The 24688-nt window shown below is 45.6% G+C and overlaps 1 protein-coding gene across 3 annotated transcripts in view; it reads left to right on the top strand.

Moving 5' to 3' along the window:
• LOC139557475 (F-box only protein 6-like) overlaps positions 1–24688 on the top strand; it is a 69949-nt gene that overhangs the window by 31147 nt on the left and 14114 nt on the right. For 2 of the 3 annotated variants that reach the window (XM_071372322.1, XM_071372323.1), the window contains exon 1: positions 17985–18715. The exons of the other annotated variant lie outside the window; for it this stretch is intronic. In XM_071372322.1, the coding sequence (XP_071228423.1) occupies positions 18317–18715 (399 nt within the window). In that variant the 5' untranslated portion in view covers positions 17985–18316. Of the gene's footprint in view, positions 1–17984; positions 18716–24688 lie in introns of those variants that run through there. 3 annotated transcript variants of the gene reach the window in all.

Genomic DNA, 24688 nt, shown 5'->3' with positions numbered 1-24688 from the left:
GTTTCCATTGATCATCCTTGAGATGTTTCTACAACTTGATTGTCCACCTGTGGTAGATTCAATTGATTGGACATGATTTGGAAAGGCACAACTGTCTATATAAGGTCCCACAGTTGACAGTGCATGTCAGAGCAAAAACCAAGCCATGAGGTCGAAGGAATTGTCCGTAGAGCTCGAGACAGGATTGGTGAAAGGTACCAAAGAAATTCTGCAGTATTGAAAGTCCCCAAGAACACAGTGGCCACAGTATTCAGACCCTTTACTCAGTACTTTGTTGAAGCACCTAACAGCGATTACAGCCTTGAGTCTTCTTGGGTATGGTGCTACAAGTTTTGCACACCTGTATTTGGGGAGTTTCTCCCATTTTATTGTCTGCAGATCCTCTCAAGCTCTGTCAGTTTGGATTGGGATTGGTTGCAAAGCTATTTTCAGGTCTCACCAGAGATGTTCGATCAGGTTCTAGTCCGGGCTCTGGCTGGGCCACTCATGGACATTGATACTTGTCCTGAAGCCACTCCTGCGTTGTTTTGTCTGCTTAGGGTCGTTGTCCTGTTGGAAGGTGAACCTTCACCCCAGTCTGAGGTCCTGAGCGTTCTTGAGTAGTTTGTAATCAAGGATTTCTCTGTACTTTGCTCTGTTCATCTTTGCCTCGATCCTGACTAGTCTCTCAGTCCATGCCGCTGAAAAACGACCCCAAAGCATGATGCTGCCACCATCATGCTTCACTGGATGGTGCCAGGTTTCCTCCAGTGGTGCCTGAGGGTAGAGCGGCGGGTGAGCGCCTCTTCCAGCTGAGGCAGGAGACGAGGAGCGCCCAGGAGTTTGCCCTAGAGTTTAGGACCCTGGCTGCCGGCGCAGGATGGAACGACAGGGCCCTGATCGACAACTACCGTTGAAGTCTGCGCGAGGACGTCCGTCGGGAGTTGGCCTGCAGAGACACCACCCTCACGTTGGATCAGCTGGTGGATCTGTCCATCCGGCTGGACAACCTGCTGGCTACCCGCGGACGTTCAGATCGGGGTCTGGTAGTTCGCACCCCCTCTCCTGAACCTATGGAGCTGGGAGGGGCGGTGCGTTGGAAGACCGGAGGGGGTTCCAGTTCGTGCACCATCTGTGGCCGCAGAGGACACACTGCCGGTCGGTGCCGGGTTGGTCCCTCTGGGAGTCGAGGCAGCAGGCAGGGCACTCTGGCGTCATCCCAGGTGAGTCTGCACCACTCTCATACAGAGTCCTCTGTTGTCCAACTGTTTGTACCTGTTTGTTTTCCTGATTTTCCCCCCGCATTCCCAGCATAAGGTGCTCGTCGATTCATGCGCAGCTGGGAATTTTATTGACGGAGCGCTCGCTCTTTGTCTAATGATCCCCATTATCCCTGTGGCTAGACCTTTCCCAGTTCACGCTCTGGATAGTCGACTATTGGGGTCCGGGCTAATCACGTAAGGCTACTATCTCCCTGGCCATGGTGATGCAGGGGAGTCACGAGGAGAGAATCAGTCTCTTTCTCATTGACTCTCCTGCATTTCCCGTGGTACTGGGCCTTCCCTGGTTAGCTCATCATAACCCCACTATTTCACGGCAACAGAGGGCTCTCATGGGGTGGTTGCGAGAGTGCTCGGGGAGGTGTGTAGGGGTTTCCGTTGGTGCTACTACGGTGGAAAGCCCAGACCAGGTCTGCACTGTGCGCATCCCCCCCGAATATGCCAATTTGGCTCTCGCGTTCTGTAAAAAAGAAGGCGACTCAATTACCACCCCATCGACGGGGGGATTGTGCGATCAATCTCCTGGTAGACGCTGCACTTCCCAGGAGTCACGTGTATCCCCTGTCACAAGTGGAGACGGTGGCTATGGAGACATATGTCTCCGAATCCCTGTGTCAGGGGTACATTTGGTCATCCACTTCACCCGTCTCCTCGAGTTTCTTTTTTGTGAAGAAGGATGGAGGTTTGCGCCCGTGCATTGATTATCGAGGTCTTAATAAAATCACGGTGAAGTACAGTTACCCGCTACCTCTTATTGCCACGGCGATTGAGTCAATGCACGGGGCGCGCTTCTTCACAAAACTGGATCTCAGGAGCGCATACCACCTGGTGCGTATCCGGGAGGGAGACGAGTGGAAGACGGCGTTTAGTACCACCTCAGGGCATTATGAGTACCTTGTCATGCCGTACAGGTTGATGAATGCTCCATCAGTCTTCCAATCCTTTGTAGATGAGATTTTCAGGGACCTGCACGGGCAGGGTGTAGTGGTGTATATCGATGACATTCTGGTATACTCCGCTACACGCGCCGAGCATGTCCTTGGGGTGCAAGGTACTTGGACGACTGTTGGAGCGTGACCTGTGCGTCAAGGCTGAGAAATGCCTGTTCTTTCATCAAGCTGTCTCCTTCCTAGGGTATCGCATTTCCACATCAGGGGTGAAGATGGAGAGTGACCGCATTTCAGCCCTGCGTAATTGGCCGACTCCCACCACGGTAAAAGAGGTGCAGCGATTTTTAGGGTTTGCCAATTACTACCGGAGATTTTTCCTGGGTTTTGGTCAGGTGGCTGCTCCCATTACCTCACTGCTGAAGGAGGGTCCTGTACGTCTGCAGTGGTCAGTTGAGGCGGACAGGGCTTTGGGCAACTAAGGGCTCTGTTTACCTCAGCGCCCGTGCTGGCCCCTCCGGATCCCTCTTTGGCGTTCATAGTGGAGGTGGACGCGTCCGAGGCTGGGATAGGAGCGGTGCTCTCTCAGCGCTCGGGTACGCCACCAAAGCTCCGCCCCTGTGCCTTCTTCTCGAAGAAGCTCAGCCCGGCAGAGCAAAACTATGACGTAGGGGACCGGGAGCTGTTGGCTGTAGTCAAGGCCTTGAAGGCGTGGAGAGCTTGATGGGGCTAAACACCCTTATCTCATCTGGACTGACCCCTGCAATCTGGAGTACATCCGGGCAGCGAGGAGACTGAACCCTCGCCAGGCAAGGTGGGCCATGTTTTTCATCCGTTTTTGTTTTCACCATTTCGTACAGACCAGGTTCCCAGAACGTTAGGGCAGACGCACTCTCCTGGCAGTATGACACAGAGGAGCGGTCCATGGATCCCACTCCAATACTCCCCGCCTCTTGCTTGGTGGCGCTGGTAGTGTGGGAGCTGGACGCGGACATTGAGCGAGCGTTAAGTGCAGAGCCCCCTCCCCCTCAGTGTCCGGCTGGGTGTCTGTACGTTCCGTCTCCTGTCCACGACCGGCTGATCTATTGGGCCCCACAAGTCACCCTCCTCTGGTCATCCTGGGATCGGTCGGACAGTGCGCTGTCTTAGTGGGAAGTACTGGTAGCCCACTTTGGCTAAGGATGTGAGGGTTTATGTTTCCTCCTGCTTGGTGTGTGCCCAGTGTAAGGCTCCTAGGCACCTGCCCAGAGGTAAGTTACAACCCTTACCCGTTCCACAACGGCCGTCGTCGCACCTGTCAGTGGATTTCATAACCGATCTTCCACCTTCACAGGGAAAAACCACGATCCTGGTCGTTGTGGATCGTTTTTCTAAGTCCTGTCATCTCCTCCCTTTGCCCGGTCTCCCTACGGCCCTACAGACTGTGGAGGCCCTGTTTACTCACGTCTTCCGGCACTATGGGGTGCCTGAGGATATAGTGTCTGATCGGGGTCCCCAGTTCACTTCGAGGGTCTGGAGGGTGTTCATGGAACGTCTGGGGGTCTCGGTCAACCTTACCTCAGGTTTTCACCCCGAGAGTAACGGGCAGGCGGAGAGAGTTAACCAGGATGTGGGTAGATTTCTGAGGTCTTATTGCCAGGACCGGCCGGGGGAGTGGGCAGCGTTTGTGCCCTGGGCAGAAATGGCCCAGAACTCGCTCCGCCACTCCTTCACTAACATCTCTCCCTTCCAGTGTGTGTTGGGGTATCAGCCGGTTCTGGTTCCTTGGAATCAGAGTCCGACCGAAGCTCCTGCGGTAAATGACTGGTTCCGGCGCGCGGAGGAGACATGGTGAGCCAGAAAGTTGGCGCAGACCGTCACCGCAGTGAGGCCCCGGTGTTCACACCGGGACTGGCTCTCGACCCTCCGCCTGCCCCTCCGCCTGCCCTGTCGGAAGCTGGGTCGGCGGTTTGTGGGGCCATTTAAAGTCCTGAAGAGAGTGAACGAGGTATTGTTATAGGTTAAAGCTTCCCCCCGATTACTGTATTAACTTCTTGACGCAAGGATCCCTTTAGCGGGATCATTTTCATAAACAACGCTGAATTGCAGAGCGCAAAATTCAAAATAAATACTAAAAATATTTATAATCATGAAATCACAAGTGAAATATACCAAAACACAGCTTAGCTTGTTGTTAATGCACCTATTGTGTCAGATTTTGAAAATATGCTTTACAGCGAAAGCCATCCAAGCGTTTGAGTTTATCAATCACTAGACAAAACAGTAAGAACAGCTAGCTGCAAATTAGCTTGGTCACGAAAGCCAGAAAAGCAATACAATTAATCGCTTACCTTTGATGATCTTCGGATGTTTGTAAGTCGCTCTGGATAAGAGCGTCTGCTAAATGACTTAAATGTAAATGTAAAATGTTTGCACTCACTAGACTCCCAGTTACACAGTAAATGTTATTTTTGTTCGATAAAGATTTGTTTTATAACCAAAAACCGACATTTGGTTTGTGCGTTATGTTCAGAAAACCACAGGCTCGTTCCGGTCCTGAAGGGCAGACGAAAATTCCAAAAAGTATCCGTAATGTTCGTAGAAACAAGTCAAACGTTTTTTTATAATCAATCCTCAGGTTGTTTTTAACATACATAATCGATAATATTTCAACCGGACGGTAAACTATTCAATACTACAGAGAAAGAAAATGTCGAGCTACAACTCTCGGGCGCATGAACTAATCAAAGGACACCTGACGCGTTTTGATAAATCTCGCTCATTTTTCAAAATAAAAGCATGAAACGATGTCTAAAGCCTGGTCACAGCCTGAGAAAGCCATTGGAAAATGAATCTGGTTGATACCCCTTTAAATAGATGATGGGCAAGCAATGGAACAGGGATTTTTCCAAATAAAAGGCACTTCCGGGTTGGATTTCTTCAGGTTTTCGCCTGCAAAATCAGTTCTGTTATACTCACAGACAATATTTTGACAGTTTTGGAAACTTTAGAGTTTTTTCTATCCTAATCTGTCAATTATATGCATATTCTAGCATCTGGGCCTGAGAAATAGTCCGTTTACCTTGAACGTTATTTTTCCAAACATAAAAATAGTGCCCCCTAGCTGAAAGAGGTTAACCCCTCGTTCCGTGTGTCTCTCCTCAGGCCGGTGGTGGCTGGTCCGCTCCAGGAAGCTGAGGTGCGGGAGGTTCCTCCACCCCCTCTGGACATCGAGGGGGCCCCGGCGTACTCCGTTCGATCCATCCTGGATTCGAGACGTCGGGCGAGGGGCCTTCAGTACCTTGTGGACTGGGAGGGGTACGGTCTGGAGGAGAGATGCTGGGTTCCGGAGGAGGACGTGTTGGACCCTTCTATGCTGCGAGATTTCCACCGTCTCTGTTCGGATCGCCCTGCGCCTCGCCCTCCGGGGCGTCCCCGAGACCGGTGTCGGCGCACTGCTGGAGCCTCGCGTCAAGGGGGGGGGGGGGGGGGGAATTTTCACGACTTCTACCGAAGTCGGTTCCTCTCCTTGTTCGGGCAGTGTTTCGGCGGTTGACGTCACCGGTCTTCTAGCCATCGCCGATCCATTTTTCATGTTCCATTTGTTTTGTCTTGTTTTCACACTCACCTGGTTTCAATTCCCTAAATTACATGTTGTATATTTTCCATCTAATTTCCCCCATGTCCTTGTCGGGAATTGTTCGTTGTATGTATTGGTGCCAAGTATGTTATGGTGTGCGATGGGTTTTTACCCACTTTATTTATTTTGTATGTTGGTTTTCGGAGTTTGTAAGCATTTATTAAATACTCCGTTTATACCAATTTCGTTCTCCTGCGCCTGACTTCCCTTCCACCAGCACGCACCCCATTACAATTCCGTTGTATATGTTAACTAGTTGTAATTTGTACAATATGCCTTACGTAACCTATCTTATGTAACCATACCAAATGTAACATATCATACTAATTTGAGTGTCCCGGATTTACGTTTTCCATGTTACATATCGTCTTTGAGACCAGTCTGTGTGGGTAGGTCCCCCCCCCCTGTTTTGGTCTGTTTGCTTCATTTAAGAAACATTTTGCAACAGAATCAGCGGTTTGAATATGCCCCATTTATCACTCCATTCAGCGTCGCTCTGCTTTGGAGAGCAAGGCCAGACACAGATCTCATCCTGAGGATCGTAAGTGCCTTCTCCCTCTAGCAGAAGACACTCACAAAATCAACACAAGTCCACTACTGGATACTTTGACCAATTTACAGAAGGTCCGTGTACCTTGTGACCAATGGTTTTCTGAGTGAAAGCGGAAAATTAGGTTACGTGAAAATGGCCTGGTTTTTTAAAAAGATATATATAATAACTGAAAAGTGGCTTGTTTTTTTTGTCCACCTTTTTTGCATGGAAACCATTACCACGGTTAAATTAAGGTACCAAAACCTCATGATGCTTATGATACCAACGTTTTAGAATACCGTAGTACTGTTTCATATGATACTACCTAATTTTTCAGCCCTACCAATGTTTATGAAGTCTGTTTTGTTAATAAATTCAATTGAATTTCAGCAACAGTCACTAGTCTCTTGTATGCGCCAGTCCAATAATATCCACTTCATTTTCAACTGTATTCAGCCAGCCGCATCCCCTACCTGCCCTCACTCACCTACTTCTCTCTGTCCGCTCTTCCTGTGCATTGTCGTAGAAATTATAATCAAAGGAAACAACACTTTTATAAGATTTGCAAAAATGAAGCAATCAATCATCACCAAGAATGGTTCAGAGTTGAAAGTGTTGGTTCCACTTTTCTGGGATCTGTTATTTACTTAACAAATAAGGAATACTCAATGTGCACTTATAAATCATAGCAATTTTAATCAAAATACAGCTGTAGACAGAAGTCAAAGATCAAACATCAGACATACAACTGATGTCTCTGCTGAGTTTTGCTCCGAACAAAAGAAAGACAGGATCTTATATACCCGAGATCACACCTAATGGTGTGATCTCCTATGTCAAAACTTATTCTTAACACAAGGTTTCTGAGAACCTGTCTCAGCGGTATGCAAATTTGCCCTTGTTTCAGAGAAAAGCAGACGCTGTCTCTCTGTGTCTCACTATCACCCACAGTCCCTTTTCTCACAGACGCGGGGCTGCGGGTTTTGACAGAGAGCTAGACACAGACAGAGGTCTCAATATTCTGCTATAAAGTAAGCATAAGTACAATGGCACGTAAGCAAATCAACTTTAACCCTTCAAAAGCTTAACAAGCATAGTCGGGTCTCTGCTTTTATAGAAAAATACATACTTTTTGTATACGTGGCATTCAGCAGATGGTGTGTGTAAAAGGCAATTAGTTGTCTGTGCAGATTTAAGATAGCACGAGGTTGATAGCCCGAGGGCTCAACCATGTAACTGCATTCACAACAGCAAACACTATAATGTGCTCCTTTCTGCAGGTTTCCATACATGTGACTTGTTGTAGATAGGAAACCCACGGGATGTCACATGCTACGGTCGCACCCAAACATCTCTTAGCTGTATGCCCAATCTTATGACTAAGTCACACAAAGACAAGTTTGTATCAAGTTAGAAAAACACTAGAATAACGAGAGATTATTCTTTAACCTTTCATTGCTACCCATCCGGGAGCATCCTCATCAAAAAAGCTGACTAGCATAGCCTAGCCTAACGCGACAGGGATATCATATAATATAATTTTCATGAAATCACAAGTCCAATACAGCAAATGAAAGATAAACATCTTGTGAATCCAGCCATCATTTCCGATTTTTTAAAATGTTTTACAGCGAAAACACTATGTATTTCTATTAGCTAACCACAATAGCAAAAGACTCAACCTCATATTTTCACAATTTTTTTACCGCATAGGTAGCTATCACAAATCCGACCAAATAGAGATATAATTAGTCACTAACCAAGAAACAACTTCATCAGATGACAGTCTTATAACATGTTATACAATAAATCTATGTTTTGTTCGAAAATGTGCATATTTGAGGTATAAATCATAGTTTTACATTGCAGCTACCATCAAAAATATCACCAAAGCAGCCAGCCAATAATTACAGAGAGCAACGTGAAATACCTAAATACTCATCATAAAACATTTATGAAAAATACATGGTGTACAGCAAATGAAAGATAAACATCTTGTGAATCCAGCCAATAATTCCGATTTCTTAAGTGTTTTACAGCGAAAACACAATATAGCATTATATTAGCTTACCACAATAGCCAAACACACAACCGCATTCATTCACCGCAAAGGTAGCGATCGCAAAAAAACAGCAAAAGATATAAAATTAATCACTAACCTTGACCAACTTCATCAGATGACAGTCCTATAACATCAGGTTATACAATACACTTATGTTTTGTTCGAAAATGTGCATATTTTGAGCTGCAAACCGTGGTTATACATTGTGAATATGTAGCATCGATTCACCAGAATCTCCGGAGATATTTTGGACAGTCACCTAATCTAATCAAAGAACTCATCATAAACTTTACTAAAAAATACATGTTGGACAGCAAATGAAAGATACACTAGTTCTTAATGCAATCGCCGTGTTAGATTTTTAAAAATAACTTTACCATAACAAACAGCTTACGTTATAGCGAGACAGCGCCCGCAAAAAGGAAGGAAAATAGGACTAAACATTTTCCACAGAAATACGAAATAACATCATAAATGGTTCTTACTTTTGCTGAGCTTCCATCAGAATCTTGTACAAGGAGTCCTTTGTCCAGAATAAATCGTTGTTTAATTTTAGAATGTCCTCTTCTCCTGTCGAATTAGCAACCCTAGCTAGCCAAGTGGCGCGAAGATGTCCATCTTCACCTAACGCAGAGAACGGAAAACTCCCGATAAACGTTGAATAATCTGATAAAACTATATTGAAAAAACATACTTTACGATGATATTATCACATGTATCAAATAAAATCAAAGCCGGAGATATTAGCCGTCTATACCGAACGCTTTTCAGAAGCCAATGCTGATGTCCTTCCCGCGCCTTGGTAGACAAAGGAAATTGTGGTCACGTCAGTCCAAGAGCTCTTGTTCGACCTCAGATCAAGCTAGACACCCCATTCCACCTCCCACTGCCTGTTGACATCTAGTGGAAGGCGTATGAAGTGCATGTATATCCATAGATTTCAAGCAATTGAATAGGAAGGCCCTGGAACAGAGCCTCGATTTCAGATTTTTCACTTCCTGTCAGGAAGTTTGCTGCAAAATGAGTTCTGTTTTACTCACAGATATAATTCAAACGGTTTTAGAAACTTGAGAGTGTTTTCTATCCAATAGTAATAATAATATGCATATTGTACGATCTAGAATAGAGTACGAGGCAGTTTAATTTGGGCACGATTTTTTACAAAGTGGAAACAGCGCCCCCATATTGACAAGAAGTTTAAGCAGTACAACACAGGATAGCATGACTAATTATGTAATTTTCCACGACAGCATCTATTCCTCCATCAGTTTTTTAAAATATAATTTCGCTGTAATGACGAGCGGGGATGCAGACCCTGATATGGGTTCTGTTAGATTTGTAAATGTGTTACATTGGAACAGCGCACAGAGCGAGCAAAGTTGATACATCGTATAATTGTATCACCTGTTATAACCAAGCGCACAGGCCAGCTTGAGTAGACTTTGCAAATTTGCTGTCACGCAGCCTCAGAGTGCCAGAGAGGGGAAATGGAGCAGCTTCACAGCAAAGAGAGCAGCTTGTGTCTAGCCTAAACGATAAAAAAATATGACCCGTATTACCAGAGATACCTTTTTTTTTTCTAATGGTATTTGTCCGCATTTTAGATAATTTCACAAACCATGACGTGGGCCATTTTAAACGAATTGTAAAAAAGGCCGTCCTGCTCCTCTCCTCTACCTAACTTCCCCTCACAGTCCCTTCAATTTCCCTTAAGTCTCGTTAATTTGACTACTCAGCCTACCTAAGCAACCCAGTCTCTCATTTTTATTTACTAATAGCACAAACTTATGGAGCATCAAACTGAATTACATAGCCCTGCCATTCCCAACCATCAGAGCGCTTGGAAATGTGCATCTGAACACTGCACTCACCTACTCAGATCAGAGTGTTATCTTGTCCGAAGGGAGAAGACACATGTTTCTGAGGACTTTCTATTTTTGACAGTAACACAAATGTCTGAATGTTGGCTGTTACTCTTCTTTAATGTTAGCGTTTCCAATACTGCTTTGCCTATTGTGTGTCGTATGTAGTATTATTCCATACTGCCATAAGTGTTATTGCATTGGTTGCACAAGGTCTCAGCCTGGCAGATTCTCACGGAAGGCTGAAGAGAGAGGGTGCCATTAATCTTGACCCTTTGTCAATCCAAGTAATTGGTTTCTTTCTCTGTCCAAAAGGTGAATGTTTGTTTATATTGCTGCTGTGTTTATAGCCCTTTATAGACATGTTGTTATTGTAATGCCAGTTATTCATGTACACAGAGTTGCAACTTTGGTTTTAGAAGTGGAGGGGACATAAATCTATATATATAAATATATTTTTATCCAGTCAGATAAACACCCCAAACAGCCTACCCGACTGATCACATTCCAATGATAAAACTCCGGGAGACAAAAATGCAATTTCAGAGTGTGCGTGCGTGCGTGTTTGTGGTGAATATCAAGAGTACAGTGATGTGCCTCAACATCATCTTCTAACCGGACAGCACTACAGAGGACAGAACCAAACCAATAAGTAAACTCGGCAAAAAAAAGAAACGTCCTCTCACTGTCAACTGCGTTTATTTTCAGCCAACTTAACAAGTTATGTTCATACAAATATTTACACAAGATTCAACAACAGACATAAGCTGAACAAGTTCCACAGACATGTGACTAACAGAAATGGAATAATGTGTCCCTGAACAAAGGGGGGGTCAAAATCAAAAGTAACAGTCAGTATCTGGTGTGGCCACCAACTGCATTAAGTACTGCAGTGCATCTCCTCCTCATGGACTGTACCGGATTTGCCAGTTCTTGCTGTGCGATGTTACCGCACTCTTCCACCAAGGCACTTGCAAGTTCCCGGACATTTCTGGGGGGAATGGCCCAAGCCCTCACCCTCCGATCCAACAGGTCCCAGACGTGCTCAATAGGATTGAGATCCGGGCTCTTCGCTGGCTATGGCAGAACACTGACATTCCTGTCTTGCAGGAAATCACGCACAGAACGAGCAGTATGGCTGGTGGCATTGTCATGCTGGAGGGTCATGTCAGGATGAGCCTGCAGGAAGGGTACCACATGACGGGGGAGGATGTCTTCCCTGTAACGCATAGCGTTGAGATTGCCTGCAATGACAACAAGCTCAGTCTGATGATGCTGTGACACACCGCCCCAGACCATGACAGACCCTCCACCTCCAAATTGATCCCACTCCAGAGTACAGACCTCGGTGTAACGCTCATTCTTTCGACGATAAACGCTAATCCAACCATCTCCCCTGGTGAGACAAAACCGCGACTCGTCAGTGAAGAGCACTTTTTGCCAGTCCTGTCTGGTCCAGCGACGGTGGATTTGTGCCCATAGGCAACGTTGGTGCCGGTGATGTCTGGTGAGGACCTGCCTTACAACAGGCCTACAAGCCCTCAGTCCAACCTCTCTCAGCCTATTGCGGACAGTCTGAGCACTGATGGAGGGATTGAGAGTTCCTGGTGTAACTCGGGCAGTTGTTGTTGCCATTCTGTACCTGTCCCACAGGTGTGATGTTTGGATGTACCGATCCTGTGCAGGTGTTGTTACATGTGGTCTGCCACTGCGAGGACAATCAGCTGTCTGTCCTGTCTCCCTGTAGCGCTGTCTTAGGCATCTCACAGTACGGACATTGCAATTTATTGCCCTGGCCACATCTGCAGTCCTCATGCCACCTTGCAGCATGCCTTCTTTTGGTGTTTTCCAGAGTCAGTAGAAAGGCCTCTTTAGTTTCCTACGTTTTCATAACTGTGACCTTAATTGCCTACCGTCTGTAAGCTGTTAGTGTATTAATGACCGTTACACAGGTGCATGTTCATTAATTGTTTATTGTTCATTGAACAAGCATGGGAAAGTCTTTAAACCCTTTACAATGAAGATTTGTGAAGTTATTCGGATTTTTACGAATTATCTTTGAAAGACAGGGTCCTGAAAAAGGGACGTTTCTTTTTTTGCTGAGTTTATATAGCGGGTGAGGGCATTCACAGCCGACCGCTCAGACGGGTGAGGGCATGATTGAGTGCTGTGCGATAACGATGGCTAGTCGACAAACCACTCTTAGATGATTTGTTGAGAGCCCCGACACAAATGATACACCCCCTTAGTCTACATGACAAACAGCAGATGTGTGGAATGGGTCACAAGGTTAGACTTGATATATGAGAAAGAGGTATCCCCCAGCCAGATAGCATTTGCCATGAAGACTGTTCTTATTGTACAGAGTTTGGCTCCTAAGACAAGACTGAAATCAATTGTCAACTCCAGATACCCCTATCTCAAGAAAAACTCATGTCCTTGACCACACGCCTAGACGAGCTCACGGAGGGGAGTGAGCCTCTAGGTCCTACACTATCCCAGAATAGGTGCAACATCAGAGATGACATACAATGTTTCCAGACACTACCTCACACATCCTGTCTCAGACCTTATCTCCCCCAAAGCCAAAGGAGGGAGTGACTGGGCACAGACATTGTGGAGACAAGTAATTGGTTCCCCATTAATCACGCCATCCCTTCACATGGTTTGTAATAGGTAAAGATACATATCTACATGTGAAGACAATGTTCCCTCCTGTCCTCTTTTATTTCTGATATTTTGCATAGCAACAGGGACATGTGATAGACAAGCCTGACTTCTCCCCTCTCTGGGCCCCAGGTGACTGAGGCCCATATGAAGGAGGAAGTGCAACTGCCAACACCAGAGTCCGAAGGGATACATTCTAATAACAAGAGTTCAACAGTTCAATCATATAAGCATATTATGTATTGGGTTTCAGGTAAGACCCAGATGCAGACAACGTCGAAGTAACAACAGTTTATTAGTCCAACAGGGGCAGGCAAAAGACAGGTCAAGGGCAGGCAGGGGTCATAATCCAGATAGGTGGGGCAAAGGTACAGGATGGCAGGCAGGCAGGCTCAGGGAAGGCAGAAAAGGTCTACACCTAGAAAACAGGAACAATCGAAAGACAGGAACAGAGGGAAAAACGCTGGTAGGCTTGACGAAACAAAACGAACTGGCAACAGACAAACAGAGAACACAGGTACAAATACACAGTGGATAATGGGGAAGATCGGCGACACCTGGAGGGGGGTGGAGACAATCACAAAGACAGGGGAAACAGATCAAGGTGTGACATTATGCAGATAAGACATCTTAATTATCTATGTTACCGAGCTAATTCTGATTCTTCCACCACAATATCCGTGATCCTTGGGATGTCCCTTCCCTAAACCCTCTTCTAAAAGGCAGGATACCTCCAGGCAAATCTGGTTATAAGGATGTGATGGTTGTGATGATGTCATTTCAACCAGTTTTGCCCGCAGGGTAATTTAGGCCTGGAACAAAGTGTCCATCTGTAATCTAATTTCTTCCATTTTTGGATGTAACAAAATGATGGAGAATAAAAATGAATTGAAGACCTGTGTGGAATTGTCTTGATAGTCTTGCACTGCATCATTAAAATGACATTTTAGGGATGGCTGTATTTCTAAACTCTGAACACCCCAGACTTTTAATGTAACTCTTGACCCTATGGGCCCTAAAAGCAAGTTGATTTATTAGCTTGACTCTAGATCAAAGAAATTGATTAGTTATTGTGAGAGGAGACTAAAAATGTATTTCATTATCCAAGTATCAGTTCATAGTCAGCACGTTGCCTTGTTACAACAGTATTACTACATAGATTTGTATTATTATTATTATCTGTTAACTGAATGCAGTAATGGATAACAGTTTACAGTTTGCAGTTGTACTTTCAAATACAATACAAGTTTTAATCACCTACAGTATAAAAACAACATGTAAATTGTTGGTCCAATGTTTCGTGAGCTTTAATAAAATAAACCAGAAATGTTCCATATTTTGTGCACAAATTTGTTTACATCCCTGTTAGTGAGCATTTCTGCTTTGCCAAGATAATCCATCCACCTAACAGGTGTTGCATATCAAGAAGCTGATTAACAGCATGATCATTACACAGGTGCATCTTGTGCTGGGAACAATAACAGGCCACTCTAAAATGTGCAGTTTTGTCACCCAACACAATGCAACAGATGTCTGAACTTTTGAGGGAGTGTGCAGTTGCCATCCTGACTGCAGGAATGTCCACCCCAGCTGTTGCCAGAGAATTTCATGTTAATTCTCTACCATAAGCTGCCTCCAAAGGGAATTTTGAGAATTTGGCAGTACGTCCCACCGGCTTCACAACTGCAGACCACATGTAGCCACGCCAGCCCAGGACCTCCACATCCGGCTTCTTCACCTGTGGGATCATCTAAGACCAGCCACCCGGACAGCTGATAAAATTGGGTTTGCACAACTGAATAATTTCTGCACAAACTGTCAGAAACCGTCTCAGGGAAGCTCATCTGTATGTTCGTCGTCCTCACCAGGGTCTTGACCTGACTGCAGTTTGGCGTCGTAACCGACTTCAGTGGGCAAATGCTCACCTTCGATGGCCATTGGCACACTGGAGAAGTGTGCTCTTCATGGATGAATCCTGGTTTCAACAGTACCGGGCAGATGTGTACTGCGTTGTGTTGGTGAGCGATTTGCTGATGTCAACATTGTGAACAGAGTGCCCCATGGAGGTGGTGGGGTTATTAAGCTACAGAAAACAAACACAATTGCATTTTATCGATGGGAATTTGAATGCCTAGAGAGAACATGACGAGATCCTGAGGCCCATTGTCGTGCCATTCATCCGCCGCCATCACCTCATGTTTCAGCATGATAATGCACAGCCTCATGACGGAGCTGTAAAACACAAAAGGGGGCATATTTTCACGTTATGGTCTTGTGAAGGCTGGCTGAATTCTGGCAAAGAGTATCTTATTTTATCTTAGTATGTCTACAGATTCTCCCTTCTTCCTGTTTTTGTTTGCTTGGAAATCTTGATACTGGAGACTGTTATCTGAAGAAACTGTGTATCCAAAGGTTGGTTATCCTCCCACAATATCAAGTTATGTATCACTAGATTTTATTTATTACAAGATTAAGGGTATACTGGGCAACTTCCATAAGGCCTGGATGCCTTAAATGGAATACAGTACGACTAAAGGAGTCTGTATTGAGAAAATGCCCACGTCAGGAGAGATACCTGTTTAGGCAATCCCTAGCTGCTGGGCTGCTCAGTCCCGGCCCTGGGGGTCTGCCGTCCTGTGGGTTGTCACTCTGGCCTTGGCCTAACACACCCAAAACCAATAATGAATGTTTCACTAAGATTCTAAAGCTGAGTCGGATGTGTTGGGTTGGGGCGCTGCAGAGGGTGAGATGGTTTGTTAAAGAAGAATGGTAGAAAGTTTAAGCAGAGTGAGCTGAAGACAGGAGGATAAATGGAAGTGAATGTTCGGAGGTGGTAGGTGTGGTGAAGTTCTCAGAGCCCGAGGCTTGCACCGAGGGTCAGGATAAAGATGAGTCTGTGACAGTAGGAGTGAAGTTTTTGGAAAAAGTGGACCATTGCCTTTTGGCTGATCTATTTGTAATTTCAGAGTGGGTGAAAACAGAGTTGGGTGATGTGGAATCGGTGAGGGTAACCAGAAGTGGTCTTGTGATAATTGTTTGTGTTTCTGCTGGACAGAGGGAGCAGGCACTCCGCGTTAAACGAATGGGGTAAGAGATGTGAATTGTTTTGCTCCCAATAAAAGGACGCCATTGAAAGGAGTGATTACTGGGGTAGCGGTAAATGTAAAAGTTGACCAACTGAAGGGGAAGATTCCTGGTGTTTGTGATGCTCGTCGTTTGGTGCGCGTAGGAAGGGTAGCGTGAGTGGTGAAACAGAAGAGTCGTTGTCTGTTCTTTTGAGTTTTGATGTTGTCTTTGCCTGATAAAGAGATGTTAGGATATATAAGTTATCCTGTATGAGCTTTTGTGCCGAATACATTACGTTGTTACAGGTGTCAAGCTTATGGGAATGTGGCAGAAGTGTGAAGGAGGGAGGTTCCTATGTGTGAGAAATGTGCAGAAGGGGATGAAGCAAAGAAATCTGTAGCATTGGGGAAAATATTGGTATCTGTTAATTGTAGGGGTGGCCATGGGCTGGGGATCAGAAATGTCCGGTGCGAGAGAGGCAGGTTGAGGTTTCGAGAGTTAGAGTCGTGCAGAAGTTGTCATATGCGGAGGCAGTGAAGAAAGTAGAGGAAGATGGGTCAAGGGGGAGGGATCCTGAGAGGAGTGGTGTGAGGAGTAGATCTGTACCAGTACAGAGGGATAAAACAAGTGATATATGTTTCAGTAAGATTGGATTTTTAGCATTTATAGCAATGGTCATTAAATGTACTGCAGGGATGGAACGTAAGTCACAGAAAATGTAAGTTGTGGTGGCATCTGCAGAGAGGTATTTGGGTGTGCAAGACTTCCCAGCTAGCAATGAAGAATCGTCCGAGAAGCCGGCCCTCTTCCGGTGGGCCGGAACTGAATAAATCGCCCCAGTGTCGAACTCGGCCTTGAATCAAAATGAATGACTGCCCAGAATCGGCCCAAGTACATCGGGCCGTTTCCATCTACCGGAATTCAGCCGACTTTGCCGGCATCTTACCAGAATCCCCCCAGAAGCGGCTCGATGCTAATTTAAATGAATGTATACAAAATTACCTGATTTAGTCATTTTAAATATTACTATTATACATTTTTTGCATAACAATTATACCTATCCACCCCCTAAAAAAATATGTCGGACCGTACACCTGGGGACTCTGTCAGCGTGCATGCGCCTGGCCCGCCACAGGAGTCGCTACAGCGCGATGAGATAAGGACATCCCGGCCGGCCGAACCCTCCTCTAACTCGGACGATGCTGGGCCAATTGTGCGTCGCCTCATGGGTCTCCCGGTCGCGGCTGGCACGGGTATCGAACTAGCATCTGTGGCAAAGCAGTTTTCACTGCGATGCAGTGTCTTAGACCATGCACCACTCAGCAGGCTCCCATCCACAAAGTTTTTAATGCTTATCAATTGCCTTGCACAAAGTATAAAAATACTAAAATACTACTTAAGCTGGACTCTGAAAGAATTTAATTTAAATGTTAATTGTATTTTTTGATCACAGAAACAATGAGAAAATATTGAACAATAAATAAATAATGAAATGTTACATAAAGCAGCCTGTGTAATCATCTGCCAGAGAGTAGCCCCAATCGGCCTGAGACCCAAGTAATACATTTGGGCCAGATAACTCTCACCGGAATTGTCCCGAGCCCCAAGTAATACATTTGGGCCAGATAACTCACACCGGAATCGGCACAAGCTCAATCCCAGCGTCCTAGCCATAAGTAATACTGCCTTAGGCGGCCCAGACTCGGGCCACATGACGTCGGCCGAGTCTGACTCTCAGGTGCCCTGACTCAGACGGAATTCCACAGATCCACTGTGCTAGCTGGGTTGACATCAGAAGATGTACAGGGTGTGTTAAGGGGTGGTGTCCCATCCTTTCATGTTGTTGGCCTGAAGTAGGACTAAATAAATTTAAATAGTGTAGTAGAGTGGTGTGTGTTTTTATGTAGTTTTTTGTGAGTGTAGTGTAAATGGTAGGGTATTTTTATTTATTTAATCAAAGTATAAGGGAGTTATACTCCAGTCTAGTAGGTGGCGGTAATGCAAAATGTATTGGATGCCAACCGCCGTTAAACCTCATCGAAGAAGGACAGGGTCGAGGAAGGAAAACGAACAAAAATGCTGTAAACTTATGTTAAGTCGTGCTGACTTGATTAAAATGCAAGTAAACAGTACCTTTCGCGTTGTAGTTAATAGTACAAGCTCATGGAAAGGGTAACACATTTGGAGGCACAGCTGGGAGTTATTTACATGTGAGCACCGGCCCATATTCATTGAACGGACAACGAGTGAGAGACGTTTGAGAGTAACTAGCTAGCTAACGTTAGCGGGCTAACCACGCAACGGATTTCTAGCTATCTTGCCATTGCCTCCATTGTCGTTGTTTCCACGTGAGTAGGAAAATATGAATCGAGAAAGGGAAACGTTGTTGGATGAAATCGAACAGAGTTTATGGACTTTAACTGAGGACAATTTACGGCACCTGTGTGTACGTTGTGGAATAGGAGGTGTAGATGACGCTGAAGTGAAAGGAAAGAGCCGTCGCGCATTGCGGCGCAAACTGATTCAAGATTACTGTGAGAAGGAGGATTTAATGGAATCAGAGGACGAGGGAATGTTTTGTCTGTTACAACTGAAAGACGAAATAAAAGTAATATCGGACTCGGAGGATGCTGCAAAACGTCTGCCTACAAGTCCTAGCCAGTCGGCACCAACGACGCAATTGGACAGCGAACCCAGCGGAGAGACAGGAGCTGCGGCAGGACGAAAAGAGGAGGTAGGGGCTCCTCAGTCCAGCAGAAAGGTGAGCCCAGCTACTGAAAGGCACACACCACAGAGAGAGAGAGAGAGTGAGGTTAGTATGCCCAGTCATAAAGACTTTTAAAATCCATGGACAGATAGATCAGAAAGCTAAGCTCAGCTTCAGCAGCCTAGAACATCAGATTGAAAATGTACTGAGAAAAGGATACACTGAATTAGAAATCATAGAAGCAGTACTCAGAGCTGTGAGCCCAGGGCTTTAAGATGAGGTGTTATCTGGAGGGAAAAACAGACATTCTACACACTAAGGCAAATCTCGAGGACACATTATGCAGAGAAGGGCGCCACTGAATTGTGTCACAAGGCAACAAAAAGAGCCGGGAGAGTCTGCCTTGGACTTCCTAGTCTTCGACCTGAGACAGTGTTATCAGCCTCAGCTCGTGCCCAATCAGGAATTAAATATGGGTGAGTTAGTCAAGAGCCAGTGCCTGCAGACCATTGTTACTGGATTAACAAACTATAACGTCAGGACAGAGATGAGAGTGCATCTCCAGAATGTTAACACCAGTGATGAACTGTTGCTTGAGAAAATGCAAATTGCTCAGGGCAATGAAAGCGAACACATGCAAAAGGCCAGGATTTGACGTGAGTTCACACCCACATGAGTGAACGCAGTAGAGAGTGAGGATAATGGGGATAACGGAGAGGAATGTGCACAGGCAGAGCCCCCACAGACCACAGTCCGAAAACAAAATAAATACAATCCCCCTCATGAGTAAAATTGATGCACGCGATCAAAGAACTGACATGTAGCATCATTAGTACAGTTAGTGCAAGGCCAGGGTGACAGTTAGGAATCTCTCCAACAGAAAACCAAGTACAACCAACAGAGAGAAGAGAATTCAAAAGTTATGAGACTGGTCAGCAGACTGGTCAGCATTGCTACAAATGTGGCGGTGATAGCCATTGGGCAGTAGGATGTAGGATCAGGGGCAACGCACAGCCATCGGGGAAACGCCTGAGGGTCACAACCATGGAACGGTGTGTGACCTTAGATACGTCTAGTTCCATCCAGTGTTGCAGCGGCTGCAGTGTAAAGGGAGAGAGAACCTCAGAGTTTAAGATGTGTTCATAAAGCTGCCTATTGTTCCAACAGGATCATTAGAATCAGCACCAACCTACATTTAAGACTGCTCGCAAAATGAAAGACCACAACTCACCTTGTCCCATGACACAGAGAGAGTGGGGACCAACTACTCCAGCTACCCCAGAACATTGTAATGTAGCACAGCTCATTGGAAAAAAATGTCAAGTGGTGTTATTTGCAGGGTGTAAATACGCAAGCACTATGAGACACGGGCTCAGGTATCCATCATAGGTGAGGAATGGAGAAGACCAGCACTATGAGACACGGGCTCAGGTATCCATCATAAGTGAGGAATGGAGAAGACCAGCACTATGAGACACGGGCTCAGGTATCCATCATAAGTGAGGAATGGAGAAGACCAGCACTATGAGACACGGGCTCAGGTATCCATCATAAGTGAGGAATGGAGAAGACCAGCACTATGAGACACGGGCTCAGGTATCCATCATAAGTGAGGAATGGAGAAGACCAGCACTATGAGACACGGGCTCAGGTATCCATCATAAGTGAGGAATGGAGAAGACCAGCACTATGAGACACGGGCTCAGGTATCCATCATAAGTGAGGAATGGAGAAGACCAGCACTATGAGACACGGGCTCAGGTATCCATCATAAGTGAGGAATGGAGAAGACCAGCACTATGAGACACGGGCTCAGGTATCCATCATAAGTGAGGAATGGAGAAGACCAGCACTATGAGACACGGGCTCAGGTATCCATCATAAGTGAGGAATGGAGAAGACCAGCACTATGAGACACGGGCTCAGGTATCCATCATAAGTGAGGAATGGAGAAGACCAGCACTATGAGACACGGGCTCAGGTATCCATCATAAGTGAGGAATGGAGAAGACCAGCACTATGGGACACAGGGAATCAGGTATCCATCATAAGTGAGGAATGGAGAAAATTGAATTTGCCACACACAAATTAGACCTCTGGCAGAAATCATGAGCAATTACTAGGGTTGCACATTTTGTGGAATATTCAGAGGTGGGAATATATGGGAATTAAAGGAAATATATGCACATTAATATTAATACCATTTAAATGTAGATGTTTTTTGCATTGGATATATTTACCATATCATATGGAGACAGAAACATACACATTTTATCTTATCATAAGTAGACTTAATTACAAATGATTAAATCCTTCCAATAGAAACCCCCCCCCATTTAGTTACGAATTGAACTTTAATTAAATGAGTTGACTCATGGGATGATTTCACTGAACAACAAAAGAAAGGGAATATTGAATGATCCATCGCATCTCCCAAAAACGTTTTCAACATGCATCTGTTAAATGATAGTCTAGAAACTAAAGCTTTGGTTGTCTTCCTCTCAGGCTTCAATGTCTTCTCCCTGGACCTCTTCAATGTCCACCTCTTGAACATCAGACTCTGAGGTGGCTCCACCAGGTGGCTGATGAGATATGTTGTTACGGCTGCCATATTGCATCTCCATCCCAAAGCCCTTGCTTGGAAGTGTACTTTGCCAGACTGCCAAGAACCTTGCACTCATCCAGGCCAAGGTGGCGAGACACGGTAGTGATGACACCATAGGCCTTGTTGATCTCTACACCAGACAGGATGCTCTTGCCAGCATACTTGGGGTCCAACATGGGCTTCAGGCAGAAGTCGTTACGCTTTTTGATGTATTTCAGAACTGCAGTTTCCTCTGCTTGAGCAACAGTGAAGTGGGCAGGGCAGATTTCTTCTCTTACATCTGCAAGCAGTCTGAACATCAGACAGGATGGCTTTGTCTCCCTCAATCCGTGCAATGGCTACTGCTATAGGTTTCAGGAGTTTCAGGCTGCTTACCACTCTCTCCCAAAATACATCATCCAGGAGGATCCACTTGATGGGACTGTATCGGCAGACTGTGATATGGCCATTTCTTGGAGAGACTCCTTCCCCTCCAGGAGACTGTCAAACATGATGACACCACCCAAATGTGTTTTGCCAACAGCTTCAATGTGGTGCTCTTATTCTTCTCACTTTGCTAGGTGAGGTAGATTGCTGCTATAACTTGATAACCCTTCACATACCTAACCATTTCCTTGGCGCTCTTGTAGAGTGTATCCATTGTTTTCAGTGCCATGATGTCCTTGAGGAGCAGATTCAATTCATGAGCAGAACAGACAATGGGTGTTATGTGAGGGTAGGACTCCCCCACTTTAGACCAAGCAACCTTCATGTTCACAGCATTGTCTCTCACCAGTGCAAATGCCTTCTGTGGTCCAAGGTCATTGATGACTGCCTTCAGCTCATCTGCAATGTAGAGACCGGTGTGTTTGTTGTCCCTTGTGTCTGTGCTCTTGTAGAATACTGGTTGAGGGGTGGAGATGATGTAGTTAATTATTCCTTGCCCACGAACATTCAACCACCCATCAGAGATGATTGCAATACAGTCTGCTTTCTCTTTGATTTGCTTGACCTTCACTTGAACTCTGTTGAACTCTGCATCAAGCAAATGAGTAGATAAAGCATGTCTGGTTGGAGGGGTGTATGCTGGGCGAAGAACATTAAGAAATCTCTTCCAATACACATTGCCTGTGAGCATCAGAGGTGAACCAGTTGCATACACAGCTCAAGCAAGACATTCATCAGCGTTTCTCTGACTACGTTCCTCCATTGAGTCAAAAAAACTTCTGATTCCAGGAGGACCCTGAGCTGTTGCTATCGATAAGGTGTCTGATTCATAATTTTCAACTCGAATAGAAGTAGAGGGATTTTTGTCAGATGTTGCTTGTTAGCGCTGAGGGAACGTTATGCACTTGGCCAGATGATTCTGCATCTTTGTTGAATTCTTCACACATGATTTGGCACAGTATTTGCAAATAGCTATCTGACTTTAATCTCACACTGAAGTATCGTTCTGAAAATATAAACACCGACGCAGACTTTCTGTCACGTTCTTCTTTGCATGCTGAACATTACGTGGAAGAATGCACAGAGAAACACTCACTTGAGATGGTAAAAGCAACACTCAATAATGTTCATGCACAACAGCATGACTGTGTAACTTGGATATCCGCAGTCACACTAAGGCCATCAGTGCAAGAGGAGCTGTTAAGGTGGGTGGGAACAGTTACAGACCGACTGTCTCCACACGATCTCATGCAGGCTCAGTTAAAGGATGCTGCTCTATGGAGAGTCTTGGAACTGAAAAGGCAAAGGACAAAGCCAAAACCAACAATGTCAACAAAAGTCATGCTAAGTCGGTTACTGCAAGAGTGTAACAGGCTCCATGTCTCACCAGAGGGATTATTACAAAGGGAAACCGCAAAAAGGACAAGTTGTGGTACCAAGTCAGTACAGAACACTAAATGACAAGTACTTAGGCACTGAAATGGCCCATCTAGGAACAGAAAGAGTGTTGAACTTATTAACACGAGAATGCTTTTATTGGCCGCGCATGCAACATGGCATTGAACAATTTATCACTAAAGTGTGTATCAAACAAAATAAACCCAGTGTAATAACTAGGGCCCCAATGCAACATGTACGGGCTACAGCTCCTTTCCAGATGATTTCAATTGACTGTGCATTTGGAGAAAAGCAGAGGGTGCTACGAGTACATTTTAGTTATTTTAGATAACTTTACAAAATATGCACAAGCCTACCCCACCAGAAATAAGTCAGGGAAAACGGCAGCAAAAAAGCTTTTCAAGGACTTTTTCCGAAAGTTTTTGGCTTTGTCATAAACCATCACGATCAGGGAAGAGAGTTTGAGAATCAGTTCTTCAGAGCCTTCCAGAACCTCTCAATATTATCCACAGGGGAATCCGGTGGAGAGATTTAACCGTACACTATTGTCAATGTTGCACACACTAGATGATGATAAAAAGGTAAACTGAGGCCTCCCGGGTGGCGCAGTGGTCTAGAGCACTGCATCGCAGTGCTATGCTGCGCCACCAGAGTCTGGGTTCGCGCCCAGGCTCTGTCGCAGCCGGCCGCGACCGGGAGGTCCGTGGGGCGACGCACAATTGGCTTAGCGTCGTCCGGGCTAGGGAGGGTTTGGCCGGTAGGGATATCCTTGTCTCATCGCGCTCCAGCGACTCCTGTGGCGGGCCGGGCGCAGTGCGCGCTAACCGAGGGGGGCGGGTGCACGGTGTTTCCTCCGACACATTGGTGCGGCTGGCTTCCGGGTTGGAGGCGCGCTGTGTTAAGAAGCAGTGCGGCTTGGTTGGGTTGTGCTTCGGAGGACGCATGACTTTCGACCTTCGTCTCTCCCGAGCCCGTACGGGAGTTGTAGCGATGAGACAAGATAGTAATTACTAGCGATTGGATACCACGAAAATTGGGGAGAAAAGGGGATAAAATTTAAAAAGAAAAAGAAAAAGAAAAAAAGGTAAACTGGGGGGATTATCTTAACAAGGTCATTCATGCATATAATTGTACCACAAGTGAACCTACTGGATTCTCACCACATTTCCTGCTATTTGGAAGGGCTCCACTGCTACCTATTGACCTTTTCTTTGGGTTACAGATAAAGGAACAGGAGAAATCATGCTAAGAAGTTGCAGCAACAGATGGCGGAAGAGTATGATATCGCCATAAGAAACATGGAGAAATCAACAGCAAAGTTAAAAGCCTACTACGATCGGAATAAAATTAGTTTGGTTCTGTTCTCAGGGGATCATGTACTGGTGAGGAACATGTCAGAACGTGGGGCACCGGGAAAGCTATGATCACACTGGGAGGACCAAATACACATGGTAGTAACTAGGAAAGGCGACCGCCCTGTCTAGGAGGTCAAACCCGAGAGGGGTACAGACAGGGCCTGGGTTTTGCGTTGCAATATACTCTTGTCAGATAATTCTCTACCATTTGAGGAACCAGTTCAAGCACCGGGTAGTCTGTGG

Source organism: Salvelinus alpinus, chromosome 28 (genome assembly GCF_045679555.1).
Source record: "Salvelinus alpinus chromosome 28, SLU_Salpinus.1, whole genome shotgun sequence".
NCBI lineage: Eukaryota > Metazoa > Chordata > Actinopteri > Salmoniformes > Salmonidae > Salvelinus > Salvelinus alpinus.
This window is presented reverse-complemented; position numbering and strand designations above follow the sequence as displayed.